This window comes from Melospiza georgiana, chromosome 4, assembly GCF_028018845.1.
Source record: "Melospiza georgiana isolate bMelGeo1 chromosome 4, bMelGeo1.pri, whole genome shotgun sequence".
Taxonomy (NCBI): domain Eukaryota; kingdom Metazoa; phylum Chordata; class Aves; order Passeriformes; family Passerellidae; genus Melospiza; species Melospiza georgiana.
The window spans coordinates 59273581-59299386 of record NC_080433.1 but is presented as its reverse complement, the minus strand read 5'-3'; the positions used below and the strand labels follow the sequence as shown (position 1 = coordinate 59299386).

General features: G+C 38.0%; 1 protein-coding gene across 2 annotated transcripts; it reads left to right on the top strand.

Moving 5' to 3' along the window:
- The first annotated feature begins 2801 nt into the window (after positions 1 to 2801).
- Positions 2802 to 25557, top strand: SLC13A1 (solute carrier family 13 member 1). 2 transcript variants are annotated; one of them, XM_058022799.1, is made up of 15 exons: positions 2802 to 2900; positions 4688 to 4816; positions 5565 to 5701; positions 9599 to 9786; positions 10379 to 10436; positions 10526 to 10592; positions 11086 to 11246; positions 12846 to 12965; positions 14175 to 14273; positions 14363 to 14464; positions 20230 to 20333; positions 21879 to 21988; positions 22641 to 22802; positions 24992 to 25129; positions 25230 to 25557. In XM_058022799.1, exons 1-15 carry the CDS (start codon positions 2802 to 2804, stop codon positions 25371 to 25373), a joined length of 1818 nt encoding a protein of 605 aa, XP_057878782.1. In that variant the 3' UTR covers positions 25374 to 25557. The 2 variants fall into 2 exon arrangements, with proteins under 2 accessions (XP_057878782.1, XP_057878783.1); XM_058022800.1 differs by having other exon boundaries at positions 11083 to 11246.
- Positions 25558 to 25806: the final 249 nt, after the last annotated feature.

Below are 25806 nucleotides of genomic sequence, written 5' to 3'. Positions count from 1 at the left end.
AAAGTTCTTTAAGCAGGATTGCATATCCTCTCTTGTTCCTTCTTCCTGCCTGTAAGGTAAATTTTCTCCCAAATTGCATTCTTTCAGAAAGCCTCCAGCTCTCCACCATTAAACTTACTCCACTGCACATTCATTCTCTCCCTAACCATCTATCTGTCTATTCTCAGGGTACCTGCAGAAGCTTGAGTGTCCAGAAACATCTCAGTCTAGTTTGGAAGGAAACCTCCTCAGCGTAACACCTTGTTCTCCCCTGACCATCTCTGACAGCTGACCAGGGACCTGCAGGCAGGTTTGACAATTTCTATGTTAATTATGCAGGACAATTTCTACTTTTCATCAGCAATATTTTATTTGAATCAGTATTTGAAGTGTCTTTTCTCCTTTGTTCTGGACTTCTATCTCCACACAGCATTTAGCTATAGCAGTGATTACCTAAGAATACTGAAAAAGCAGATTTTATGGTTTAGGATCAGCTGGAAGGTCTTATCTTTGTCCTGCTGATTACAAGTTTATGATTCAAAAACATTAACAAAAATATGGGCTAGAAAACTAAGCAGAAGAAACCTCTTAAGGATGCCATTTGAAATATCTTCAAAGTATGAATGTATAACAATTGCAACTGCTCTTCAAGAAGAAATTTTAAAAAATTATTTGTACACACAGGCATAATTTCCCCTAGAGCATTTCTTCTATGCTGACCTCTGACTTGCTCTTGGTTTATCTAAAAAGTTCATTGAAGAAAAATAAAATGCGTATAATTTACATCTTTGGTCACTAAGTGAATTGCTTGAAGAAGAAAGAAAACTAAATTGAGTTCATGTGACATCTTTAATTTCCATTTCTGTCTGATCAGTCTTCTAGAAATTTGTAATACTCCAACATTTTTCAAGTATTTGGCATAACAAAATATATTCAAATATATTCTAAAATAGTTCTCAGATTACTGTATGAATTATCACCCATGAATTTTGTGTGAATTTCCTCCGGAACTGTTGACTTGAATACATATATTAAATCTAAATATTCGCTACTCCCACCATCACTGTCCCCACAGATGTTCCAGTTTTTATATTAAAATTAATTTGATTTCCATTTACCTTTGTAAAGACTAAAGCAAAGAAAATGAATACTCCAGCACTGTCTGCAGTTTGTCTTCCCTTTTGCTTACTAAATTACTCTCCTGTAATTTCCTTTTAATTCTGATACTTTAATAGAAATTTTCTGTGACTTCTTCAACTGAAATATGTTTCATATCACAATCCTTCTGAATTTATCAGTTTAAATGCTTGTTATTCCTTTATAGAACAGATTTTTCCAGGTCTCACGTGATTCTCTTTGGATTTTTGGATATTTGAAGATTTCCTAATTCTGTCTCTGAATTCTTTAAACAAGTTTGCCTTTATATATTTAGAACAGCCCTTTCAAAAGTTAGCACTTTGCTTGAACATCTTTAATCCCTTACACCATCTTCCCATGAAGTCTCAGTCTCATCTCCCTAGGTTGTGTCAAAGATGTTTTCCCAATTCCCCAGTAGCAAGGCTGTTATTTCATTTTACTTTTTCCAGTTTGTTTCCCACCTTTGGGTTTTCAGTCAATTGCTTTCTGACAGTTAGATATGAGATACTGCTTTCCCATAGCCAAAGTCCTCCCTTCCTGAAACCAGAGGTGTGTACTCAACACCGACAATCTAATCCCTTGCTTTGCCTGCACCTTGACACATGGGATTCTTATAATCAAAAGGTTATATGGATAGCAAAAAACTGCCTTTATTACCTGTCCTTTGGATGGTTCTGATGGCAGCTCAACTCTTCATCTGTCTCCTCTTCTGATTTTCTGCTTCATGTAAGTTTCCGAGCACAAAACAATGTGTTCTTCCCCCTTTTAATCTTCACCCACAGATAGTGTACAAGCTTCTTTCCTATCTTTTCCTGTTCCTTATGTGATGCTATTTTGTTGTATTACAAAGACAGTACCAAATGTTCTTTTTATTGAAAAAGGGGGAAATTCAGGCAAAAGGATTTCTTTATTTTTGACTTTTATCTCAAAAAGTCTCCTACTCTTAGACTTCCTCAAAACTTTATATGATGTACACAAAAAAGAACTTATCCTTTTTCTGCATGAGAAGAGAAAATGAGCTATTCCCTGCCTGGCAAGACAGAAAAAAAGGCCTTGTTTTTCTCATATACTTTAGATTCTAGACAGATAAAAGCAACAGAAAGGCTGAGGCTGGAAGGGACTTCAGCAAGTTATCTAGTCCAACCTTTTACTCAAAGCAGAACAAAGTTCAGGTCAGGTTGTTCAGGATCTTATGCTATGAAGTTTTGAATATCTCCACAGATGGAGAAGACAATGAAGAATTTTTAATTCTGTTCAATAAAATTATCTTGCTTATGATTTCACATAAATGCCCCAACTGGTTTTGAGCATATATTTCATGTATGTTATATGTTTCAACTTCCTACGGAAGTCAGCAGTGACTGGGAGAGCACCGGAAGGTTTTATTTTTCTGACTGTCTGGAACCTGTTGTAATTACATAAACTTCTTAAGAGCAGGGAGAGAAAGTCCTGAGAGGGCTGACATCTAGCCTTGGTTTAAGGCGGACACTTATCTTATCAACCTACTGTTAATAAACTTGCTAAAACAGTAAAGAGCCAGATTTAATTTTAACTTGCTTTACTGGCCTGCTTTAGCAATGGCTAAAGGTGATAGCTTGGAAAAATATTAATCAGAGTCAGCTATTTAAAGTCAGACATGTTTTTTGGCAGTTTCTTCAGGGAAGTTCATCTAACAGCCATCAACCATGAAGATTCTTAGCTACCTCCTGGTTTACCGAAAGTTCCTGCTCATTGTCCTCACCCCACTGCTTTTACTTCCACTTCCACTTATCATCAAAACCAAAGTAAGTGACCTGCTTGGACAGATAATTATTTTGCGCCTGTATGTAAAGATTGAGATTTCCAGACCTTTTCAGATTAACAGAATCACAAATAGTTTGAGTTGGAAGGGACCTTGAATGAATAATGATAATTGCATTGTGATTATTTTTCTGTCAATTCAGTGTATTTTCACAGAAATTTAGAGAGGACAGCTTCAACATAAAATTCTGTACTGGGTGTATAAAGCTCAGAATCATATATTTGTTTTCTAACATCTGGACTACATTGAAAATATTGTTATCATTATTACTTTTGGACTCTTAAACAGCTCTGTATAATTGACAATGGAGATGACTTTTCAGGAAAAGAGCTGCAATTACTTTCTGTTTAATAAAGGATTTTAAGTTCATCACATTTTGTGTTGTCTGATAGGAAATGACTGAATTCAGTGAGCTGACAAATTCCCTCTGGTTCCTAAACAGAGAAAAATCTATAGTTTTATTTTACTGGAAATAAATTGTGGCATTCACTAACTCTTGGGACAACTCCAAGCTGATGAAGCAGCTATCTAACAATGTCATTAGTGACTCTATTTGGTACAGCCCTGATGCCAGCAGATTGAAATGGAATTCTGTGATGTGTTATCATGCGTGTGTTATACATACCATGTATGAAAATACATGAAAATTTGTTTCAGAAGTCTTTGCCTCACAGTTACATGGTGGGTACAGAGCAATGTGCTTCTCACTCTCACATCACATTCCAATATTTGATTTCCTTTCTGAGAGGAAACTCATGGGAAATTCTTAATATCATAGGACTTAAGTGAGACGAACATTTGCTAGGTGAATGGATATTTTAAAATTGTTTCATACATAACAAAAATTTCTTTCCCAAAATAAATGATAGCCACAGCTGACTGACTTAGGTTTAATATTGTTGTTTTCCAGTCAAAGGTTCCAAGAGCTACATCATTAAGCTGCTCCTTTCCCAGTACAAAACATCTCTGCTGTTGTTGAGTAATTTCATACCCTAACCAGGGGCACTAAGAGTTCCAAACCATTTTCCTTAAATGCAGAAATATAAATTTAAAACTACACAAAAGAGATTTCTAATACTCTGGAAAAAAACTAGATTTAATTCACCTCATTATATTTGTCTGGGGCTGCATTTTACAGACAGCATTGAAAATTATTCTCCGGAGAGGAAAAAAAAAAAAAAAGATAAAAAAAGGAAAAGAAAAAAACTCCTGGTTTTAAGGAGTTGAAGCAAAAGACACTTGCTAAATTTACAAGTCTGAAAAACAACAACAATGTTTCCTGTCAGAATTGCATGATACCTTTTTTGCTAGATGATATCCTTGCCTTGTTGCTGCTGATGACAAAACATTTGACCAATTACTGACTGCGAGTACTCCTGGACTCTTAAAGGTTTGCTTACAGAGGCAAAATGCTTTTGATTTATAGGAATTCATGGCCTGAGAATGCTTCAAAATGACCTAGAAGGTGATTAATTGTCCTTGAAGGAACAGGCAGCTGACTTTTTTCTCATTTTCCTGAGTGATAGAATTGAAATAATTTTACAATTTTATTATCCCAGAAAAAATTCTGTACACCTATTTTACTGTGTGTTTCATATCTCAGCAGGATTGTCAATAGCACACAATAACTACCCTAAATGCAGGTCCTTTGACTCATACTTTTTCCAGCTGTGGGGCTCTCTACTGATGGAGATGTGCTTTTTGAATTGTGATTTTTTTTCCCCCCCGGATGATCAGCTCATGTTGTTATTGGTGCCTTTTGTATTCTAGGAAGCAGAATGTGCATACACGTTGTTTGTAGTTGCCATCTATTGGCTCACAGAAGCTTTGCCACTGGCTGTTACAGCTTTGCTGCCTGCCTTTATGTTCCCCTTGTTTGGTATAATGGCATCCAAGCAGGTAACCTTCATTTTTCTCTGTTTTATATTGTGCATATCAGGAATCAAAACTCCAAAGAATGAAACATGTAATGTTGAGACCAGTCAGGCAAATGCATGGATTTGCTGAGTGCCAATCACAACAGTTCTGCCTCAGGACTTGCTTACATGCTTTGTCTTCAGGACTTGTTCACATTTTTAAAATAATTTCTTTAATAATTTCTCCTAGATAGTGGCTCAGTGTTTAGATGTCAGTTGATGGGAAAATGTTAGGTAGTTATGAAACATCCTTAATATTACAGAAGCAAAATGTCACAATAATGACATCGTTTGCAAACTGCTGACTATACACCTTCGTGTCAAAGAGATGAAATCACAGCTAATCATAATCTAAGTCTATGCTTAAAGTTGTTATTTTACCTGTTGGATAGATAAAAAAGTAACAAGAACAACATTTAATTGCTGATTTAGTATGCATGTGAGATGTGACTGACAATTTTGGATTGTTCTATCTGAAACTTTATTTTTTATTTTGTTTTAACCCTATGCACTTTAATGCATTTATCCTTGAATCATTAGGTTAAATCTATTTAAGCGTTCCAATGACCTAATTTTAATAAAAAAGAGTCTCTTTATTTATTTCATAATATAATCTTATTGATTTTTTTCATTAAATTGGTATTACCAAAGGCTAAAAGAAATTCACCATTTAATCTTAATGATGGGTTTATTTTCCTTTTTGGTTTTTGGGGTTTTTTATTTTGTTTCAGGTAGCATCTGCTTATTTTAAAGACTTTCATCTGCTGCTGATTGGAGTGATTTGTTTGGCAACGTCAATAGAAAAATGGAATCTTCACAAAAGAGTGGCTTTAAAAATGGTGATGCTGGTGGGTGTCAACCCTGCATGGTATGTGCTAAACAGTGTCTTGAAGGATAAAAATACTTGTGGAAATCTATGTATTCCAAAAATAATTTCCTACTGCTCTTTCTACAGTAGAAATCCAGCCATTCTTTTTTACTCAAACAAAGCAGATATTTAAATTGATATGAAAGGTTTGTAGGTGACACTTTAATATTTTGCTGAAATCCTAATTGAAAGTTCCCTGTAGTGCTTCTATTCCTAATGAGGATCCTTGTGAATAATAAGTATGATTAGATTGTAAATAATATAGAGCTCCTGTTTCTTGATGGTCGTTGGAACATTCCCACCCAATGCCTACAATATAAAATTTGTTCTATGCTGATTTTTTTTTTTTAAATTTCAATAGAGTTTTCAAAATCCTGGACATTCCCAAAAATCCAAAAATAGTTCAAATACACAGTGAGGGGGAAAAAGACCAAACATACAACTAAGCAAGTGGTGGGGAAGGAAAAACACATTAACATAATGTCTTTACTTAAGCTATCTTCCTTTGTCTACATATGAAAAAAAAAATAGCAAAGGATAGGCACTTCCTCAGCTGGATGAGGGGATAAGGTAAAAGAAATCATACTCCCTGCTTACTGACTATCAACATATATTTTTGGAAGTGAAAAATCTTTTTCCAAGCTTTGCTTGCTTTACAAACTTGCAGAAAGAGTTTAGGCTGACAGAAGCATCTGTCAGCGTTCAAGTAAGGCTGCCCATAAGATCTAGGGAGCAAGTTTGGCTTCCCAGAATACATCATGCTCATGACACCTTGCCAGGAAGCAGAAAGGAAGAAAATGGTCAGAAAACCATAAACCCCAGGCCTAAAAAGTAAGATGCCTCTGAAGTGATTTAAATAATGACGCTTCATAAGAATGCTGGATTATTTCTATTCATCAGAAATTTGACTGACCTAATTTTAAATATAACATGTATTTTGATTTAGTTGTACCTCTTTTGATAGCTGGTAGCTTTCTGTTTGGAAAAAATTTTCTTTACATTCTTGTTCTACTGCCTCCCATTATCTTAAGCTTTGTTCTTGTGCTATGCAGGTTTAGTTATTTTGACTTCTCTTTTGAACACTCCTAAATTCTCATCTTTTAGCTGAAATGTTGAAAGGCAGATGACAAGTGGATGGTGTGCTATGCTAAGCTGAGCATTGCTGGAGAGCTTGCTGTGAACAGTCAAACCTGAAGCCAGCATCTGAGGATACCTAAAGCAACTCCAGAGCTGTTACCCTGAGGAAGCACCATTCATATCTATCACATTTCCTGGTCATGACAAAGGGATGACAAGAAATGATGAAAGGATGAAATGATGATCATGATGAAATGATCTGTGAAGGATGAAATGATCTGTGAAGGTAGATCTGTGATCTACCCACCTCTCAGCATCCGCTGCTCACTGGCTGTGCCCACGGCAGGCAGGGTGCAGCCCGTGGGCACTGCAGCCTCACCCAGCCAAGGCAGAGACATCACTGCATGAGACCTCTGCATTGCAGGCCACAAAGGGTGCAGCAGTGAAAGTAAAACAGCAGGAGACTTCTGGATTTTCCATTGCAGATTCTTCTGGAGAAACTGATGTGAATCAGACATATGTGGCCAGCAGGATCAGGACAGGGATGGTCTCCCAGTACTCAACACCAGTGAGGTTGTAGCTCAAATCCTGTGCTCAGTTCTGGACCCTGAGAAAGACACTGAGGTGCTTGTCCAAGTCAGGAGAAGGATAATGAAGCTGGTGAAGGGTCTGAAGCACGAGTCTTATGAGGAGCAGCTGAGAGAGCTGGGGTTGTTCAGTCTGAAGAAAAAGCTTCTCAGGGGAGACCTTATCACTGTCTACAACTCCCTTGAAAGGAGGCTGTAGCCAAGGGAATGTCAGCCTCTTCTCCCAGGTGAAAAGTGAAAGGATAAGAGGAAATAGCTTCAAGTTGGGCCAGAGGAGGATTAGAATGGATAATAGGAAAAATTTCTTCAGTGAATGGTTGGTCAGGCATTGGAAATGGATGCCAAGGGAAGTGATTGAGTCATCATCCCTGGAGGTATTTGAAGATGTGTAGGTGTGGCACTTCAGAACACAGTTTAGTGGTGGACTTGGCAGTGTTTTGTTTATGGTTGCACTTGATGATCGTAAGGGGTTTTCACAGCCCAGATTTTTCTGTGATCCTTTAAAGGCTTTCTGTCATTTGAGCTGAGCAGTAAAGTGTGCAGACTAGCAGAGAAAGGTGAATACATCTATACAACCTGCAAGGGAAATAAAATACTGGGCTGTTTGCACTACAAAGCAAAGAGTGACTTTGTAGTTGGATATAATGGAATAATTATCCGAGATTTCCTGCACAATATTTTTTAACAATGCCACAGAGAAAATAATGCATAAAAACTAGGCCTGAACAGAATAGGATATATTTTATTATTTTGTAAACATTTTTAGAGTCCCTCAGAAGAGCCCATCACATTGTACCAAATGGTCACCTGACTATCCATTATACCTGACCATCAATCCATCTAATGCTGGAAATTTATGATGAATAGTTTTAGAATACATTAGTGAATGCCTTAATTTGGTTTTTCTTTTAAAATCCTCTTGCAAGTTCTACTAAAATGACATTTTCCTACAGTATGAAAATTCATATTCAGTGTGCTTATTCTGACCTGTATTTTCTGCATAAGAAAATTCTTCCTCAGCTTCTGTCTGCAGACCTAATCCAAAACTGCCTAAATTAATGGGTTTTACACTACTGATGACAATTTGTGCTGAATCAGGTCTGTGACTTGCTGGTCTACAGGTCATTTCATCACTGCGGTTAAAAGTGCACAGGGAAAGACAAGGTTCCCCTACTGAGAAAAAGTCCAGTTTGAAATGTTGTTGCCATTAGCTGAAATGAAAGGCTACAAGAGACATTTTGATGGTATTTTTACATCATCAAATAATGTTTACATGATTTTATATAATATCTATATTGGTTTCATGTACCAAGTAAAACTGACTTTTTTGTGAAGTTTCTGATCAAGGCTGCACAAAGAATTTTACAAATTGCACAGAAGTCTTCTGATAGAAAGGTGCAACACCACCATCCCTCCACTAAGTTCTCTTGCTGTGATGATATTTCATATCAGGTGTTTCATATCAGTGATAGCACCTTGGAACAGGGATTAAGAGGACTGTTCACATTTCCAACTCCAAGAACTGCATTAAAAACAACATTGTGACCGGTATTCTAAATTTACAATACAATTTCACCAGATATGACATAGAATGTTTGATTTTTCAGTCATCAATGCAATTCAGTGTATTGCATTACTATTTGTAGTAAACCTACAAAAAGTTGAGCCTAGACCAGATTACAGAGTTGTAATGACCTTTCCCTTTCCCATTTAATATCGAAGATGACATTTATTGAAGCTCAAATAATGCCTATGCTTGTCTTGGGGCTCTGAGTAAGAACTAAGTTTTGTACCTCTTTCTGAATTTTTAACATTTCTTCCTGTAACAACCAAACTGGTATATCTAGAGAGCTTAACTAAGTGAGAACTCCAGGGTTTTGACCTAGACTGTACAATATGAGATTAATAGCGTCAGCCACATAGCCATTTTAACTCTCATTTGAATTTGTTACATGCATGGTGTTCTTTCTTCAAAGATGGTTCATATACAGTATAATTCTGTAAATAATTATTATTGCTTCTGCTTCACTTTAAAGCATATTTGGACCTCTAAAATATGATAATTTCAGCGTCTTAGATCAAGACAATTTTAATTCAAAAATGTTCTCAGAATTATAAGCTTAAAATTTTCAGTGTTTCAACTTTTCTGTTGACAAAGTTCTCATTTATATTAAATAGACTGATGATAGGAGGTGTTACTGTAGCAGTCACAGACTCTTCTCTCCTGTTCCAGGCTTATGCTGGGTTTCATGGTTAGCTGTGCTTTCTTGTCAATGTGGCTCAGCAACACCTCTGCTGCTGCCATGGTGATGCCAATCGTAGAAGCTGTAGCTCAGCAGATCATCAGAGCTGAAGCAGAAGCTGATGAGCTGGAGATGTCCTGCTCTAATGGCTCCATCAACCCAGCCCTGGAGCTGGACGGTAGGCACGCTGCAGTTCTGCCTTTGCCACCCTCAGTGGGCAGGAGGGAGCACTGAAATGCCAGAGGAGAACTGGCATCTTCTCCTGCTTCACTGTGAGGCTTCTCTCAGATCACCGTGTGTGAGCTCTCTCACGGTCACAAAGATTCATTAAAACTGAACAGATGCAGAAGGTGGCAGCTGGATGAGAGGAGGGGAGACAGGAAGGGGCTGGCTTATCAGCCTCTCTTATCACCTATAAGATGGCTGGAAGGAAATATGCCTCCAGGCTATAGAAATGCTAAGGCTTAAATGTTAGCACAGGAAAAGAGCTCTTTAAGCCGTAGGGTAATGTTAGAACAACTACTGAATCTAAACTGATTGCCTTCACAGTTAGATTGTAAATTAGGAATATTTCTCCTCGTGAGAAGATTCAGATTCTGAGGAACAGAAGCCATGAAGGAGTAGGGCACAAATCAACTGTTTCTGAGATTGGTGCTTGCAAATGTATTGATGGGATGATGTGAAGTAAGTGCATGGGATGAGATGTTGATGGAGCCTTTCCAGTTTTACTCCCTTAAATGCTTTTCTGTCTTTGCATCACTGTCTTACAGAAAATATAGGAGAACATGAAAGCCCAGATTGGAAAGAGAAAGAAAAACCAGTAAATGGGTAATTGTTAATGATTTAGTAAATTCTGTTCTAAGAATTCATCTAAATAGAATATCTGTTTGCTACAATACATGCCTTTGTTTTTCCAGATATAACAACAATGTGGGTAGTACTGTATGCACAGTTGAAAAGGAAAATGAAAAAGGAAATGAACAGGTACTTAAAGTATTTTTATTATGCAGTGAAGCTTAGTTTTAACCTAAATTACACTTCTATGCCACACCTAAAATGGCACAGGTTGTAATGATAGTTGGTTACATGTGAATAAGAAATATACATGTAGTCAGACACGTGTACACACTTTGCTTGTATAGCTATTTCATTACTGGTTTGCCCTCCCATTTCACACAAGTTAAAGCAACCTCACCAGAGTACAAACTCTCTATCAGGTGTGTGTATATATATCAGCCTACACAGAGGCAGTTCTGTAAAGACTAAGATCAGGGAAGGGATTTCAGGATTTGACTCTGCCTCCTTTTCCTTTACATGAATAATTGCATTACCAGTATAACTGTGAACTAAGACACACTGTAGACAACTATACTGCCAGTAAATTGTCTGGCTCTTCTGACATATCCTCAAATTCTATTTTTGCGCCTGATGATGAGCCCTTCTTATACATTAATTAGTGTAAATATTTTCTAAGCAGAACCTACCACCTGCTGAAGCAGAGAGAAAAAGCAGAAAGGACAAATACAGTGGGATTTTCAAAGTGATGTGTTTATGTGTGGCTTATTCTGCTACCATTGGAGGACTGACCACAATCACAGGAACATCGACTAATCTGATTTTTACTGAGCACTTCAATTCGTAAGAGACTACATTACATTATTTGTACTCTTCTTAGTCCAGAAGTTTAACTTTCCTTCTTAAGCTTTCACATGGCTCCCCTAAAACGCATTAGAAACCTTGCCCTTTGATTTGATATTATTTGATTCTATTGCTTTTCCTAATTTTTTTTTAAACTGAGATAAAATGAAATTGCAGGTTTGTATTTGCCTTACACTGGGAAAGTCTGTAAGTGACCTTCCAACACATGCAACAAGATGACCATTGTTTGGTTAAGTAGTACTTTACAATTTCGGTAGCTGCACGGAAAAAGATAGATTTTTCTTAGAAGGAATGCAATACTTGGCATGAACAGAACAATCACTATCTAAAGATCTGTTATTAATTTTTAAGTACAGCAGGAAATAGGTTCAGACTTCTTAGCAAAGAGCATCAGGAGACTTTCAAGAGGCTAAGCACTGTTGAAATTAGAAATCTGGGTCCATTAATTAACAAAAAAAGCAGATAATTTCAAGGCAGTCTGAAACTTTGCATTCAATGGAACAATGTTTTAAGTTTTCCAAAGCATTTTCTAATATTCATTTTCTTTCTTAAGTAGAACTACTTTGAAAAGAAAATTGGCAAATTTAGTTCTAAACCCCTTGGAATCTAATAGTTCTTGCTGATCATTTCTTTCTTCTGCAAACCTACCATTGTCAGTAATAGTCCTACTTGAATTCTGAAATAAAATAAAGCAAAATTCTTTTTTGTCCTCCATCCACTGTTTTGTATTGCACATGACAAAATTGTTGAATACCAGTTATTGATAGCATTTTTAGAGTTTGCCTGCGAAGAGTTTACTGTTATTGGCACTAAATCACTGTAGAAAGAGGATTGTTAAAATCAATCACACTTGTAGATTTTCCAGAGGAAATAGGTCTAGAAAATAAATCAGTGTGTCTTGCCCATCCTTGCTTCAGGCAAGACCTGTAGTAGATAATCCAACAATAGCAGATAATCCAACTAGAGCTATGTAATAGATTATTTTTAAAAAAACATTTAAACTGAACATCCATTCTACCTGAGGGATATTTGCTCTGGAGATGAAGAATACCTAACTTCAATTTTCAGATTACTAGAAATACTTACACAAATATTCATCCCTGTACAACTTACATAGTACAAGCACAAAACTAAACAAAAGAAGTTTCAGTGTTGCTTCCACTGTTGTCTTCTACATCCATTGGAGCTTTTCCATTTGAGTATATTTTCTTGTGCTAAATTCTCATCTCAAAAAATTCCTTTCCTTCAAGTTCTCTTTCTTTATAGTCCTAACAGCCCTTAGGCAGTGCATGGCCCTCCCTTGCCTACTGAACTCACTTTAGACACACCTCAGTCTGTGTTGGATCCCCAGAGCTGTTGCTGATCCATTGCCCAAATAACCAGCACAGCCGGTTCCTGTAGTGGCCATGATGACCAGGAAGAGGATGGGAGGGTGAGGCAAGCGGATACCACAGACCACCTCATGCTGAAGTCTGCTGCCAGCCAGAAATATTCTCTCACAGAAGTGCTTTCTGGTAATTCTCACAAGTCTTCATTCCTTTGAAAGGTGAACTAAACTTTTTTTTTGCTTTCATCCAGACGTTACCCAGGTTGCCAGTGCATCAATTTTGGATCCTGGTTTGTCCTTTCCATCCCCATTGCAGTTATTATTCTGCTGCTCTCCTGGCTCTGGCTCCAGTGGCTTTTCCTTGGGTTTGAGTAAGTGAACAGTATAATCAATAGAAATAAAGGTTATTGATATAAATTTTTTTTTTGCCAGGAATAAAATTGCATCTTAGCTTAATATATATTGAGCCTTTTCCTTAGGAAAAGGCTCAATAGGAAGAAAATGCAGCAACAGTGATTTTGTGATCTTGATTAATATGGCTCAATCTCCAGATGGACAAAAATTTTCTAAAATAAGAATCCCAGACTATTCAGCCCAATGTGAAAAGTCCATACCACAAATGGACTCACTTCTTTATACTATACACACAGAGTCATTAGTCAGTGCATGTGTGCAAGACAAAAGAATACTGAAATCATATGCATTTTTTTTTTTTACTGGAAGAGTCATAGGAATACATCCTTTATTGGAGTGAGGCATTGTTTTGAATACTTGAACAATGTCTGTATAAACTAGATGGCTGTATTTGTAAATGTGAGGCAAGAAACTTCTGCTTTTCCTAAATCTATATCTGGTGGTATGGTAGGGTTTCTGTTTCTCCACGCAGCTTGGGCTTTTATTGTTTTGGAGAGGACAATATGCCTTTTGGGATGGTTCTTCAAAGCCTTTTTTTCCATGAGTTCACTGGAGAGATAGGTGGGACACCAATCTTCCAAAATTACATCGCCACATGTGGTGCAAGACATGAAAAGTGAGACTAGTTTTAAGCAGACAGAATCATGCCATGCTTACCACTCTATATGTAAACATTCATAGTTTCATTTTTCATGATTGTTTTGATAATGTTCTATTTTACTTTGTATAAGATACTTATCCAAGAATGAAAACCTGGCTTGTAGCAAATACCTCGCTGATCAATATGTAATCTGCTCATGTGAAAAAACCCTTTTCATTCAAAAACAAAGTAAATCAAAGCCATAGATTTAAAGAGATTCCCATTAAAGAGAGTTGTATATTTAATTATTTCAATTAGTTCACATGGTTGAAGTTTCATCCTTCCTGGCCAAATGAGTTGGTCAATAACAGAACACATTTTGTTGCTGCCTCTGTCAGTTTCCCACTGGGCATTGTCAATTAATTCCAATGTGCTCAGTTTGGTGTGTAATAACTAAATGGGAGATACTGCATTGTAAAGTGACAAATATACATTTGTCAAGTGCTATTGGTAACTGGAAAGGCTGGACAATTTTTTCTGTATACACTAGTATCTCATCATCCAATATTGCTGCTTTATATTCCAGTTTAAAAAACATGTTCAAGTGTGGCAAGAAGAAAACAGCTAGAGAAGAGGCCTCATCACAGGTGATTCAGGAGGAGTACAAGAAACTTGGACCAATTAGGTATTTCAAACTATAAATCTGCAAGCAAGAGCAGGTAAATCTAAATGTCAATTCAGGAAAATTTATAATTCATTCTACTTCTGCTATAGCTACCCAGAAATTGTTACACTTGTCCTGTTCATTCTAATGACCCTCCTGTGGTTCACCAGAGATCCTGGCTTCATCCCAGGATGGTCTTCACTTTTCCCAAAGTAAGTGGTCTCTTTTAATAAACCAAAAAGAACTGTACTGTGCCTTAACTATATACCTTCTTTTCTAACCAATTTTCAAAAATTAAAATACTTTCAATATTTCAGAAATATGCCAGGCCTAACTTGTTGCAAACCATTGTAGTGTATACAGAAGATAAACTCCAGCAACTTCATATATATATGTGAGCAATAGCTGAAATGTGTAAAACCTGTTATAGGATAAATTAAAGTGCCTCCTAAGAGGGATTGTTACTAGATTTTTGGCTTAATATGGTGAGGGAGAATGCCAAAGGTACTTTCATGCCAAAGTACCTCACTTCCAGTGTGAAATTCAAAGAATAAATCTGGTTAGGATTTTTTTATCTACTTCCCTTAGTGACAGCACAGATATGCATACAGGCCAATATCCCCTGCTGTGACAGCTGAAATTAATGATATAAATGACTGTCCATTCATGCATAACTCCCTGAAAGTCATAGTTTAACTGAATACCAAAAAGTCAAGAACTATTGCAGGTTTTTTTTTGTCTTCTGCTACAACTTTTCCAGGATCATCTGGATTTCTTTCCCTAAATAATCAGTCTTACGGGAACTTATATTACATATATTACTTATATCTCCTTTTCTCTTGCTGCAATTACTGTAATTTCAGTTCTGTTTTTCTGTGATAAAGTTTCAAGTTTTGCCATGGAGTGGTAGGAAGTAGTTGCAGGATTTGGAGAAGTGGGACTTAATGTTGTTTAAGTCCTTATGGGTTTAACATTTATTACTAGTTATCTCAAAGACCAACTCTAGACTAGAAGGGTAATTTTCCATTTTGTTTTCCTGTGTGTTTGTGATAAATGACACATGAACACACATACCTCATGCCTTCTCTCTATAAGTATATTTCCACCACTTATACACCTTCCCAGTGCTCTTCCAGAAAGTCTGGGAGGTAGTGTGACAAGGAATAATTGTAGCACTTTGAACATTTAAACTGTAACACAAAATTATTTAACAAAAAAAAATACCATTAAAAAGTCCATTAAAAACTAAGATTAGTTTAAAATTATTTACTTTTAATCATCAGGAAAAGATTGAAAAGGAACACTTGTTTTTCTCTTATAACAACAGCAGAGCTGACGATCACTGTCTCATATGAAACACTACACTCTTGAAAGGGTTTTGGAGTGGTGACCTAATTAAATGATCAGCTAGCTAAGCAATCAGGCTGGGTTGGCTTTTCTTCCTTCTTCCTATTAACACCCACAGCTCACCCAGCATTGTCTAAAGAGCTACATATTAAACTGAAATACAAGGCACTGTAAAAAACCTTTCGAATATCTGACTTAGGGTTCAAATGACTTTTTTTCATCCAGAGAGCTACATATTCCTATTTGAAGCTGGTTATCATTGTCTGAGGATTTTGTTCATTGGTAGAGAAAAACAGAACGTTCTCAAAAATGAGCAGGGTTACAGGTTCTACACAGGGATGTTATTTGTGGATGCCCTCTAATGTTGCCCTTGGAAGGAACTGCAAGCATGTGTCATAGCACACTAGTCCAAATTATGTTGTAATTTGGGTGAGTTAACCTGAAGAGAAACAAAGCTTTGCTTAAGAACTTTAAGAGGAAAGAAAGCATTTCTTACTATTCATACCCTGACTATATCTAGATAGCTTTAATTTATCAATTATATTAACAGGCAAAAAACCAGTAAATTAGGTTAAAACTTTCTGAGCAACAAAACTTTTCAGGGAAAATAAGGGACTGGGGCATAAAGATGGCACAGGTACAGCTGTGAGCAAGGCATATTCTTAGAAGCAAAACCCAAACCAAACAAGAGCAACAACAAGAAATGTGAGGGAAAAACCCCTCAGATCTTAGGAACTGTATTTCTGACACTGTGATGTCCAAGAGGCTTGTAGCAGTGCACTGAACTGCAGATTACATCTCTTACACACTTGTTCCCTAAGCGTGAGCATATAAAATTGCTCAGTGCTTTGGACTTAGGTACAGAGATAGGGATGTGCATAACTTCTTTAAGTTTATGTTACAGGAAATACCTATAAGGAAATATTCTCCACCCTTACAGAAATCTGATAGCGCTTGTTTTCCACAGGGTTTTATCCCACAGTCTCAAGAAGGCCTAAGGGAAGTTCTGCCACCTGAAAAGAGTTTTTACGGTATGAAAAGCCACAATGTTGCTCTGAGACTAGTGAGTGCATCCTATTAGGTGGGAATTGCACCACCCTCAGAGTCTTAAACCAGAAAGGGCTGTCTGATCCTTTATTCTAGCATGCTGAAGATCAAAAGAGTTACACTGTTCTGTGTGTTAAACCTAGTAGGAATTTACTTTATCAGAACCTGAATTTCCAGAAAGAAACCAGGCTTGATGTTAGGGTGGCAAAGCCCAGGTTCGTCAAATTTTGGAATTTGCTAATTTCCTTGATAGTCATGTCTGTTGTCAAACTGAACAAGACAAACTAACGTACTGCTTTCTGTCAGAATATGCTTCCAGACATCTATTTTTGTCTTTCTCTATTGGTTTAAAAAAATCTTCTGTGCTTTAAAAGTATATGTATCTTGTGATATATCACCTTATAAGCTTTGCTTGAGGAACTAAATTAAATACTTAAATCTTTGTTTCAAAGAAAATTTCCCATCACTGTCATCACCCATGTCATCGGACATTTGTGTGCACCATCATGTTACTGAGTATCCCTTTAATATGCAAACACTGATACTTTTGAAATCCCAGCAGAAATACCACTATTTATTTATGCTACCTTCATACCTCTTAAGAGCTACTTTTTGTACTGTCAGCAAGTTTTTAATCCACACTTCTGCTGTAGCAGTATTGAGTAGAGCCCATTATTTCCAGCTTTATCAGATGCCTTTCAAAAATACATTACTTCTACCAGTTCATTTTTTTTAAAGAAAAATGTATATTTATTAAAGTCTAATCCTTCCTTTGCTGTCCTGCCCTGCACCCGTTACCTCCTTCTGTGAGCGGACAGCAGGTTGTTTTAATAAATATTGTATAACACTACAGAGAGCAGCACAGGGTAAAAATGCCTGTTTCCTCCCCATCTGTTGACAGCACATGATCACACATCATTTCTGCTACAGCAGTTTCCTTCTCTGTCCTGGTCTGATTCCAGGCTGCCGGGTATTAGCTTCAATTAGAGCAGTTCCAGGTTGGCCTTTGGCCTTTGGGTTTATGAGCCTCATAAGAAACAGAAAGTTCAACACTGAGCTGCAGCTGATTACAGCTGATGTAGGCAAGGTAGGCTTCCCTCACTCTTCCACAGATTATTGCCTGGATGTACTGTGTTGCTTTCTTCATGATTTATTGCTTTCTTTACTTCTAATTAAAAGACCACTATGTATTTTTGTCCACAGCCATGTTCTCTACTATAATCTCAGCTGGAATGAGATCTCTTGAATCAACAGGTTTTTTGCTTCCTTATAGCACAATCAGATTTGCAGTGTCATAAGCAGATAGATGTTGTATATGCAGTTGTATTACAACTTGGATAAATAGGCTTTAAAAAACGTTTATCTCAAAATTTGATAATGATTGAAAAGCTTCTGTTTGGAATGACATTGTGTGTGTCCTCATCATAGTTTGACTGGTGGTAGGGTGTTGTGCGTGTCCCAAGCAGGTTTTTTGAGAATGCTGTTTTGCATCAGAAATACTGAGTTTGTGAGCAAAAAGTTGCACTCCCTAGTTCAGCTAGAGTAAGTGCTGAGTCCTGTACCTGGGGAGGAACAATCCCAGCAGGAAGGGGGCTGCAGGCTCGCCTTGACAATCTTTAAAACTACGTGAGAGAGAGCAAAGAGGAGAGAGTCAGGCTCTTCTTAGAGGGGCTCAGCGACAGGATGAGAGACAGGATGAGAGACAATGGGCACAAAATTAAACTTACAGGTTGCCTCCTGAACATCAAGAGATGTTTTTCACTTGTGATAGTGATCCAGAGAGGTTTTTGATTTTCCATCTTTGGACATATTAAAAAACTGTCTGAACGCAGTCCTGGGCAGCTGGCTCAGAGTGACCCTGCCTGAGCAGAGGGGGTTGGCCCCGACAACCTCCTGAGGCCCCTTTCAAACTCAACCATGAGGAAAGTGACAGCATGGATTGTTTCTGTATCTAGATCTCACTTTCCTTAAAAACTTCTAGCAAGACTTAGAATAATGTAGGATAGGATCCAAAAGGAAGAGATTTTATATCTCTAGACCTGGTGCATCCGGTCCTAGGCTAAAGATGATATACAGGCAGAACCTCCTGCCTGAAGAAACCAGAAAAATATAGTAACTTTTTTTTAAAATGTGTTTTCTATGCAGGCAGAGTCTAGGAAGCAGGAGACAAAAAATATTAGAGAATCACTTCAACTTCTAGGGCATCTTCATTTTGTGACAGTATTAGCTAAAATTATGCTGGTTTTGGTGTAAGTCACCTGACTTAAAGTAAAGTTTTAAGAAATAATAAAGTTTTGTTTGAATTTCACCTAACAAATCAAAGGACTAGATATTTGCAGCATATCACTGAGAGAATTGGTTTTTGCTTTCAGTGAGAAGCTCTGGTTCAGTACAAAGCATTAAGCTGCTGGGAAGATCTGATGGGAAGTTATTATTGGACCTACTGTAGCTGAATATTTAGAAAGCATATGGTCTGAGGCTGAGAGAACAAATATATTGGTGTGTTGCTTCAGAAAATCTTACAGAAGAACTTGCAGAAAATACAAAAAAATAACAAGGTTAAGAAAATGTTTGCTTAGCTTTCTTAAGTAAAATTTCTATTCATTTTAATGGCCATCTTGACTGAAATAAGACAGGCTGGGGTATGTCATCAGCTAACATTGGTAAACAGACTTGTGTGTGTTAAAATGGCCTTACAGCTCAGCTTGGTACCTTGCCTGATCTTGGTGCTACTTTTTACAAGTTAGAAGGATATTGAAGCAGTTTAAGACACAGTAGTGCAAACAGTTCTTAGGAACTGGAAATGACCAAAAAAAACACAACCCTTGTGACTGTGACCCTAGTAATAACAGCCATAGGAGGATGATAATAAAGTTCTGCTGCCTTTCCTCAGCTAGAAAATCCCCCTTGTTGGTATGCACTGTGTTCTTTAAGGCCTCTTAAACAGAATCTATTGCAGCGCATATTAAAATTATTAAATTTATCATTAAACTGTGAAAACTAGTTATCTAAGCATCAGCTACTTCTGAATATCCCACTCTACCAGCTAATTTCTGTATGGCAAAATAACACATGCTTACTTGAGATGTTTATTTATGAATTTATAGGGCCTCCACCAAAAATTTCTCTAGATCTGAGGAGCTGACCTTGATTGTCTGCCAGGTACCCACCTAACGACTTTGTCACTTCCTCTTCTCAACAGGAAAGGGGATAAAATAAGGTCAAAAAGCTTTTGGGTCAGGATAAAAACAGGGATAAATGATTGCTTATCAGTCACCACTATGGGCAGACTTGATATGGGAAAAATTAATTTAACTGCAAGTTAAAAATAGAGTTGGATGGTGAGAAACAAAGATAGAAACTAAAGCTCTTTCCCCTCATCCTATTTTTCCAGGCTCAACCTGACTCCTCTGCTTCTTTTCACCACACCTAATGGTGCAAGGGATGAGGAATAGAGGGTTATGGTCAGTCCACAGCAGATTGTGGGCTTTCCAGATACTCTATCCTCTTCCTCTCTCCTCCCCTCCTTCTCCTCACTATATATATTTATCTGGTTTTTTTTTTGTTGTTGATTTTTCCATAGATATAAAAGCTATATTACGGATTCAACAGCTGCCTTAGTGATAGGCCTCCTGTTCTTTATTATTCCAGCAAAAACATTGCATAGGACATCGAATGGAGAAAACAGTTGAGTATAATTTGATGTTGATTTTACTACAATAATGTAACTAAGATGCTACTGTAAATGTAACTTATTGCACTGGTTAGAGGAATGTAGTTAAATGCTAATGCTGAAGTCTTAATAGAGGGTATAAAGCACTGGGGTGTAAAGCATCTCTGACCTGGAAGTCAGTGTCATCATACAATGTGAGAAGCAGCAGGAGCCAGTGCTGTGCAGGAAGGTGTTACCTGTACCCATGGACACCAATGGAAACCACCTGCCCATTCACCACAATGGGCTTTGAAATGGGCTGCATGGAGCAGGGCTAGGCTCATGCTTTGAAAATGTTACTGCTTGATTCGGGTACCCTGTAAAACCCCAAATAGTACATTAATTCATTATCATGTAATTTTTCCTCTTCAAAATGGATTTTTTTGTTTAAAGCATGCCTCTGGCTCATCCTCTTTATGCATTTAGTTGTGCTGCTGAAAACAAAGGGATCTAGGGGTTCACAGAGAACAGAGGGTGTCTTGGTTTGGAAAAACAAGTGTGTGCTATTGAAGGCAGGTGCCTCCCCTGAAATGGAAAATGTAAACCCCCTCCCTCTGATTTGTTGTAAATTTGAAATTAAGTGGGGCTCTCAGGCAAACATATGGAAGCAGGAATAACAGTTCTTTATGAGGGAAGAAAATAAAAAAATCCAGAAAATAAACAATGCAGTAAATTAAAACCACACTGACAGAGTCAGAATAGAACCTGACACCCTGTTAGTCAGGGTGTTGGTAGCAATCCAATTGGAATTGTGGCTGCAGTCCTCCTGGAGTGTCAGGTGTGGTTCTGTTGGAGCAGTGATCCTGTGGAAAAGTGTAGTCTTCCTCTGAAGATCCAGTGGAAGAGGCAGCTGTTCCTCTGGGAAATCCAGTGGAGAGGCTATAATGGTGCTCCAGAACCTCAAGATTATACCTGGGTAAGAATGCTTGTCTCCTCCCTCTGGGTGGAGCATCTCAAAATGGGATGCTGTAGCTCTTATCAGTCATGCAGTGACATTCAGTAGCCTATTATCAGCAGATGTCTTCCCAGAGGGAGGAGTGATTGCGAAAGAGATAAGGAAAACTGCTCACTTAACAGAAGACAACTGCCAAACAGATGGCAAATAGAATACAATTTGCTTGGCAATCCAGGACAGAAGGTCAGAACCTAAATGAGTCTAAGTGAAACAGCATTGCCTCAGCAATCTGCCTGGATAGTGAAGTTTTATTGAATAAATAAAACCCATTGGTATCCTACACCTCTCTTCTACATGGGAAGGAGGGAAAAGGGACCAGTGCTCCACTGGCGGTAACCATCACAGCTCTAATGTTTCCATGCCATGACAGTTTTCCCCTGTCAAAGATCTGTACCAGGAAGTGCAGGTTGTTTCGGTCAGAGACCTTGTTCATGTTACAATGATGAGCTTTTTGTCTTTGAATTTTTCCCAAGTACTTCCTCAGGGAGATTATTTCAAGAGCTTGTCAATATGTTTTTAAATGTTGGTTGGGGGGTTATATATATATATATTTTTTTCCCTCTAGCTGTTTCTGCTTACATTCCACTGATTACTTGGAAGGAATTTCAGTCATGCATGCCCTGGGAAATAGCTATTCTTGTTGGTGGCGGGTTTGCACTGGCAGACGGCTGCGAGGTAATGCAATTTATAGAAGTACTGAACAAATAATGTGACCCAATCAAGAGCAATTCAGACAGGCAGTGAATTCACAGTCATTCTCTTGTTTTAGCAAGTTATTCTGTAGCAACATTGAACAGGATAAATGTGATTAATATTCAAGATGTTCAGAAAGCAGGTTTAGAGAAAAAGAAGTTTCCTGTTTTCCAAGACTATGCACAGTGATGACTACTGTTTCTTATTTAATGCAGATCTGATGGGGGCAGAGGGGTTGTGACAACACACTGTTTCCAAAGCCTTAATGTCACTGAGATAACTCCCATGTGGAGCCTGATGGTGACTCCAGTAAATCAAGCAGCTTTGGACCTAGACTCTGGTTATGAAGCCTAATATACTCGTATTACCATTTTCTGATTAAGACTCCTCTAACCATCTCAGAGATGCAAATATAAATAAATGGAATATAGTTTGCATGGGCTCCTATAGAGCGCCATTGAATTAGAAAAAAGGTCTTAAAAACACGTGGTAGAAATATAGAACATATTTCAGGTTTTTCTCTTTTACCTAAATACTTCACTATTAGCAGATAAGTTCTGTTTATATACCATTTAAAAATTTTTCCTTTCAGTGACTTGCTAAACATAATCATGTTCTCATGTTCCTAATGCAGGTTTCAAAACTTTCTGAGTGGGTAGCAAGTAAATTGACACCTCTAGGATCATTACCCTTGTGGCTGATTATCCTGATATCCTGCCTTATTGTCACTACAGTAACAGAAGTAGCCAGCAATCCAGCTACCATTACGATCTTTTTGCCCATACTATCTCCTTTGGTGAGTATAACAAGCTTATTTTTAATCAGAATCTACTCTATCACCTATGTAGTAATGCTGCTGCTCAAAGAAGTGGTTTAAAAAAGTGTCAATAAAATACTTCAGGTCTTTTACTGTCCTGTATTGTGCATTGTATATTTGGTTGCTTTAGGTGTTTTTATCAGGAGATGCTGAAAAATTAGTAAAATTAGATAAAAGTTCATTTTATGGATTAAACCCAGATGGCAATCAAGCCATACGCAGCTGCTCACTCACTCCCACACCAGAGGGGTCCTGGACAGAATTAGAAGGGGAAAAGCTAGAAAATTCATGGGTTCAGATGAAGACAATTTAACAGGGAAAGCAAAAGCCCCATGTGTAAACAAAGCAAAACAAGTAGTTAATTCACTGCTTCCCCTGGGCAGGCTGCTGTTCAGCCATCTCCAGGAGAGTAGGGCCCCATCACACATGACAGTAACTCGAGGTAAGAAATGCCACCACACCAAACTCCCCCTGCTTTATACACTGAGCATGATGCCATAAGGTATGGAATATCCCTTGGTCAGCTGGGGTCAGCTGTCCTGACCATGTCTCCTGCCAATTCCATCCCAGCCTCTCATCACTGTGGCAGTGAGAAAAATAGGAAAGGCCTTTGCCCTGTGTAAGTACTGCTCAGCCAGGAGAAAAAAACCCTATATTGTCAACACTGTGTTCAGCACAAATCCAAAACATACAAGCCACTGTGAAGGAAATTACCTCAGAAAACTCCAGTACAGTTCAACATGTGAAAATTGATGCTGTCGTTACTATTTGTGAATATTTGAAGCTCTTAAAAGGACAGTTCTCTTAGGGTTTCTTCCAGACTGCATCTTCTGCAAAAATGGTTAACACTCCAGGTTGTCACAAAGAGAAGAGAGGGCTAATAGATTTGCTTTGTAATTCACATTTCTTCTGTCCTTAGATTAATTATGTTCTTTCTTCTCATCATCTTTATCAAAACATCTGATTCTTTCTTCTTCAAAACTTCTTGTCTTCTCGTCTGTAGCTTTTCCTCCTGGCCAGCCTTGACACATACTAATCTTTGAAAGAAGTGTTAGTCCTCTTTTCCAAGAATTACAGAATCAATTCGGTTTGAAAAGATTTGTGAGATCATCATGTTCAATCTTTGGCTGATGACCACTTTGTCAAATAACCATGACACTAAGTGCTCCATCCAATTGTTTTTTGGACACTTCCACAGATTATGACTCCACCACCTCCACGGGGAGTCCATTCCAATGTTTAACAACCCCTTCACTAAAGAAATTGTTCCCAATGTCCAACCTGAACCTCCCTTGGTGCAGTTTGAGGCCATTTCCTTGTCCTATCACTATTGTCTGGGAGAAGACACTCAGGGAGTTGTAGAGAGTGATAAGGTCTTTCCTGAGATGCCTTTCCCCAGGCTGACCACCCCCAGGCCCTTCAGCCCCTTCAGCTGCTCTTTAAAAGGACTTCTGCTCCCAGCCCTTCCCCAGCTCCTTTGCCTTCCTCTGAACACACTCCAGGCCCTCAATGTCTTTCTTGTAGTGAGAGGTCCAGGGCTGGACACAGCACTCAAAGTGTGGCCACAACAGTGCTGAGTACAGGGGGACAGACACTGCCTCGTCTTGCTGGCCATGCTGTTGCTGATACAGGCCAGGATGGCAATGGCCTTCTTGGCCACCTGGGCACACACTGGATCATGTTCAGGTCCCATCAACCAACATAGCCACGTCCTTTTCCACCAGGCACCTTTGCAGCCTGCCCCCAGCCTGTGGCACTGCCTGCAATTGTTGTGACCCTAGGGCAGGACCTAGCATTTAGTCTTGTTAAACCTTATCAATCCAGTCTGTCCAGATCCTCTGCAGAGCCTTCCTACTCTCCAGCAGATCAACACCCCCCAATGTAGTGTCATTCACACCTTTATGGAGAGTACATGCAATCCCTTCATCCAGATCATCAGTAATGTATCATATATAAATTCAGCTTTATCATCTTTCTTGCAGTGTTTTTGGTTTTCATGCCTGTGCAATGTTCTTAAAAAACGATTTACCAAAAAAGGTGTTTTCTGACTATTTAAACTGGTAGTTCCATTCAGATTTCAATTGTTTTAATATAGGAAGTTTATATTTCTGTATTTAATTTGGCAAATGCATCCCTTGACAGCTGTACTCTCTTTCATTTTTTGGTAGGCTGAAGCCATTCATGTGAACCCACTCTTCATTTTGATACCTGCTACCTTGTGTACTTCCTTTGCATTCCTGCTTCCTGTAGCAAACCCAGCCAATGCCATCGTGTTTTCATATGGTCATTTAACTATTATGGACATGGTGAGTTTTAAGCAAAAGTCCTAAAGGGAATTTTTGGCATTCAAAAATTTTTATTCATTGTCTTGATGCATGTTTCTGCTTTCCTTTTCCTCTTCTTTAGGTGAAAGCTGGCTTGGGCATTAACATCATCGGAGTTGCTGTAGTTATGCTTGGGATCATGACATGGATAGTGCCTATATTTGATCTCTATACTTACCCAAGTTGGGTACCCAGCATCCCATCTACAAATGGCACTGGGCTGTAAAAAAAAGTTTCCTTTTATTTTCTCACATGTGGTGAGTCACTTAAAACGCTTTCAGTCACCACAATTATAAGGATCTACATTACTATAAATGCTGTATTTCACAGTCCTAGAGACTGATGATCCAGTCTGAGAGTCTAATCAGGAAGAGTGCTAGACTTTCTAAAGATCATAGTTAGATCAGGTTTCTAATCTAGTTCAGCTAGTCTGAATTTTTATATCTTCATGTTATGAAGGAAAAAATAAATGTGCATAGCCATTATCACGGGCAATTTGCCCCCATTCTCAGGGTAGCAGAATAATGAAATTTAGAATTTATTATTTCAAATAAAAATCCTTGTTATTACTTTTTTGGGAGTTGTCAGAGAGCGTGTTGGTTTTCTGTTTTCCAGATTCAAGCTTTGTTTAAAACAGAGTTGATCACAAACGAAAGATC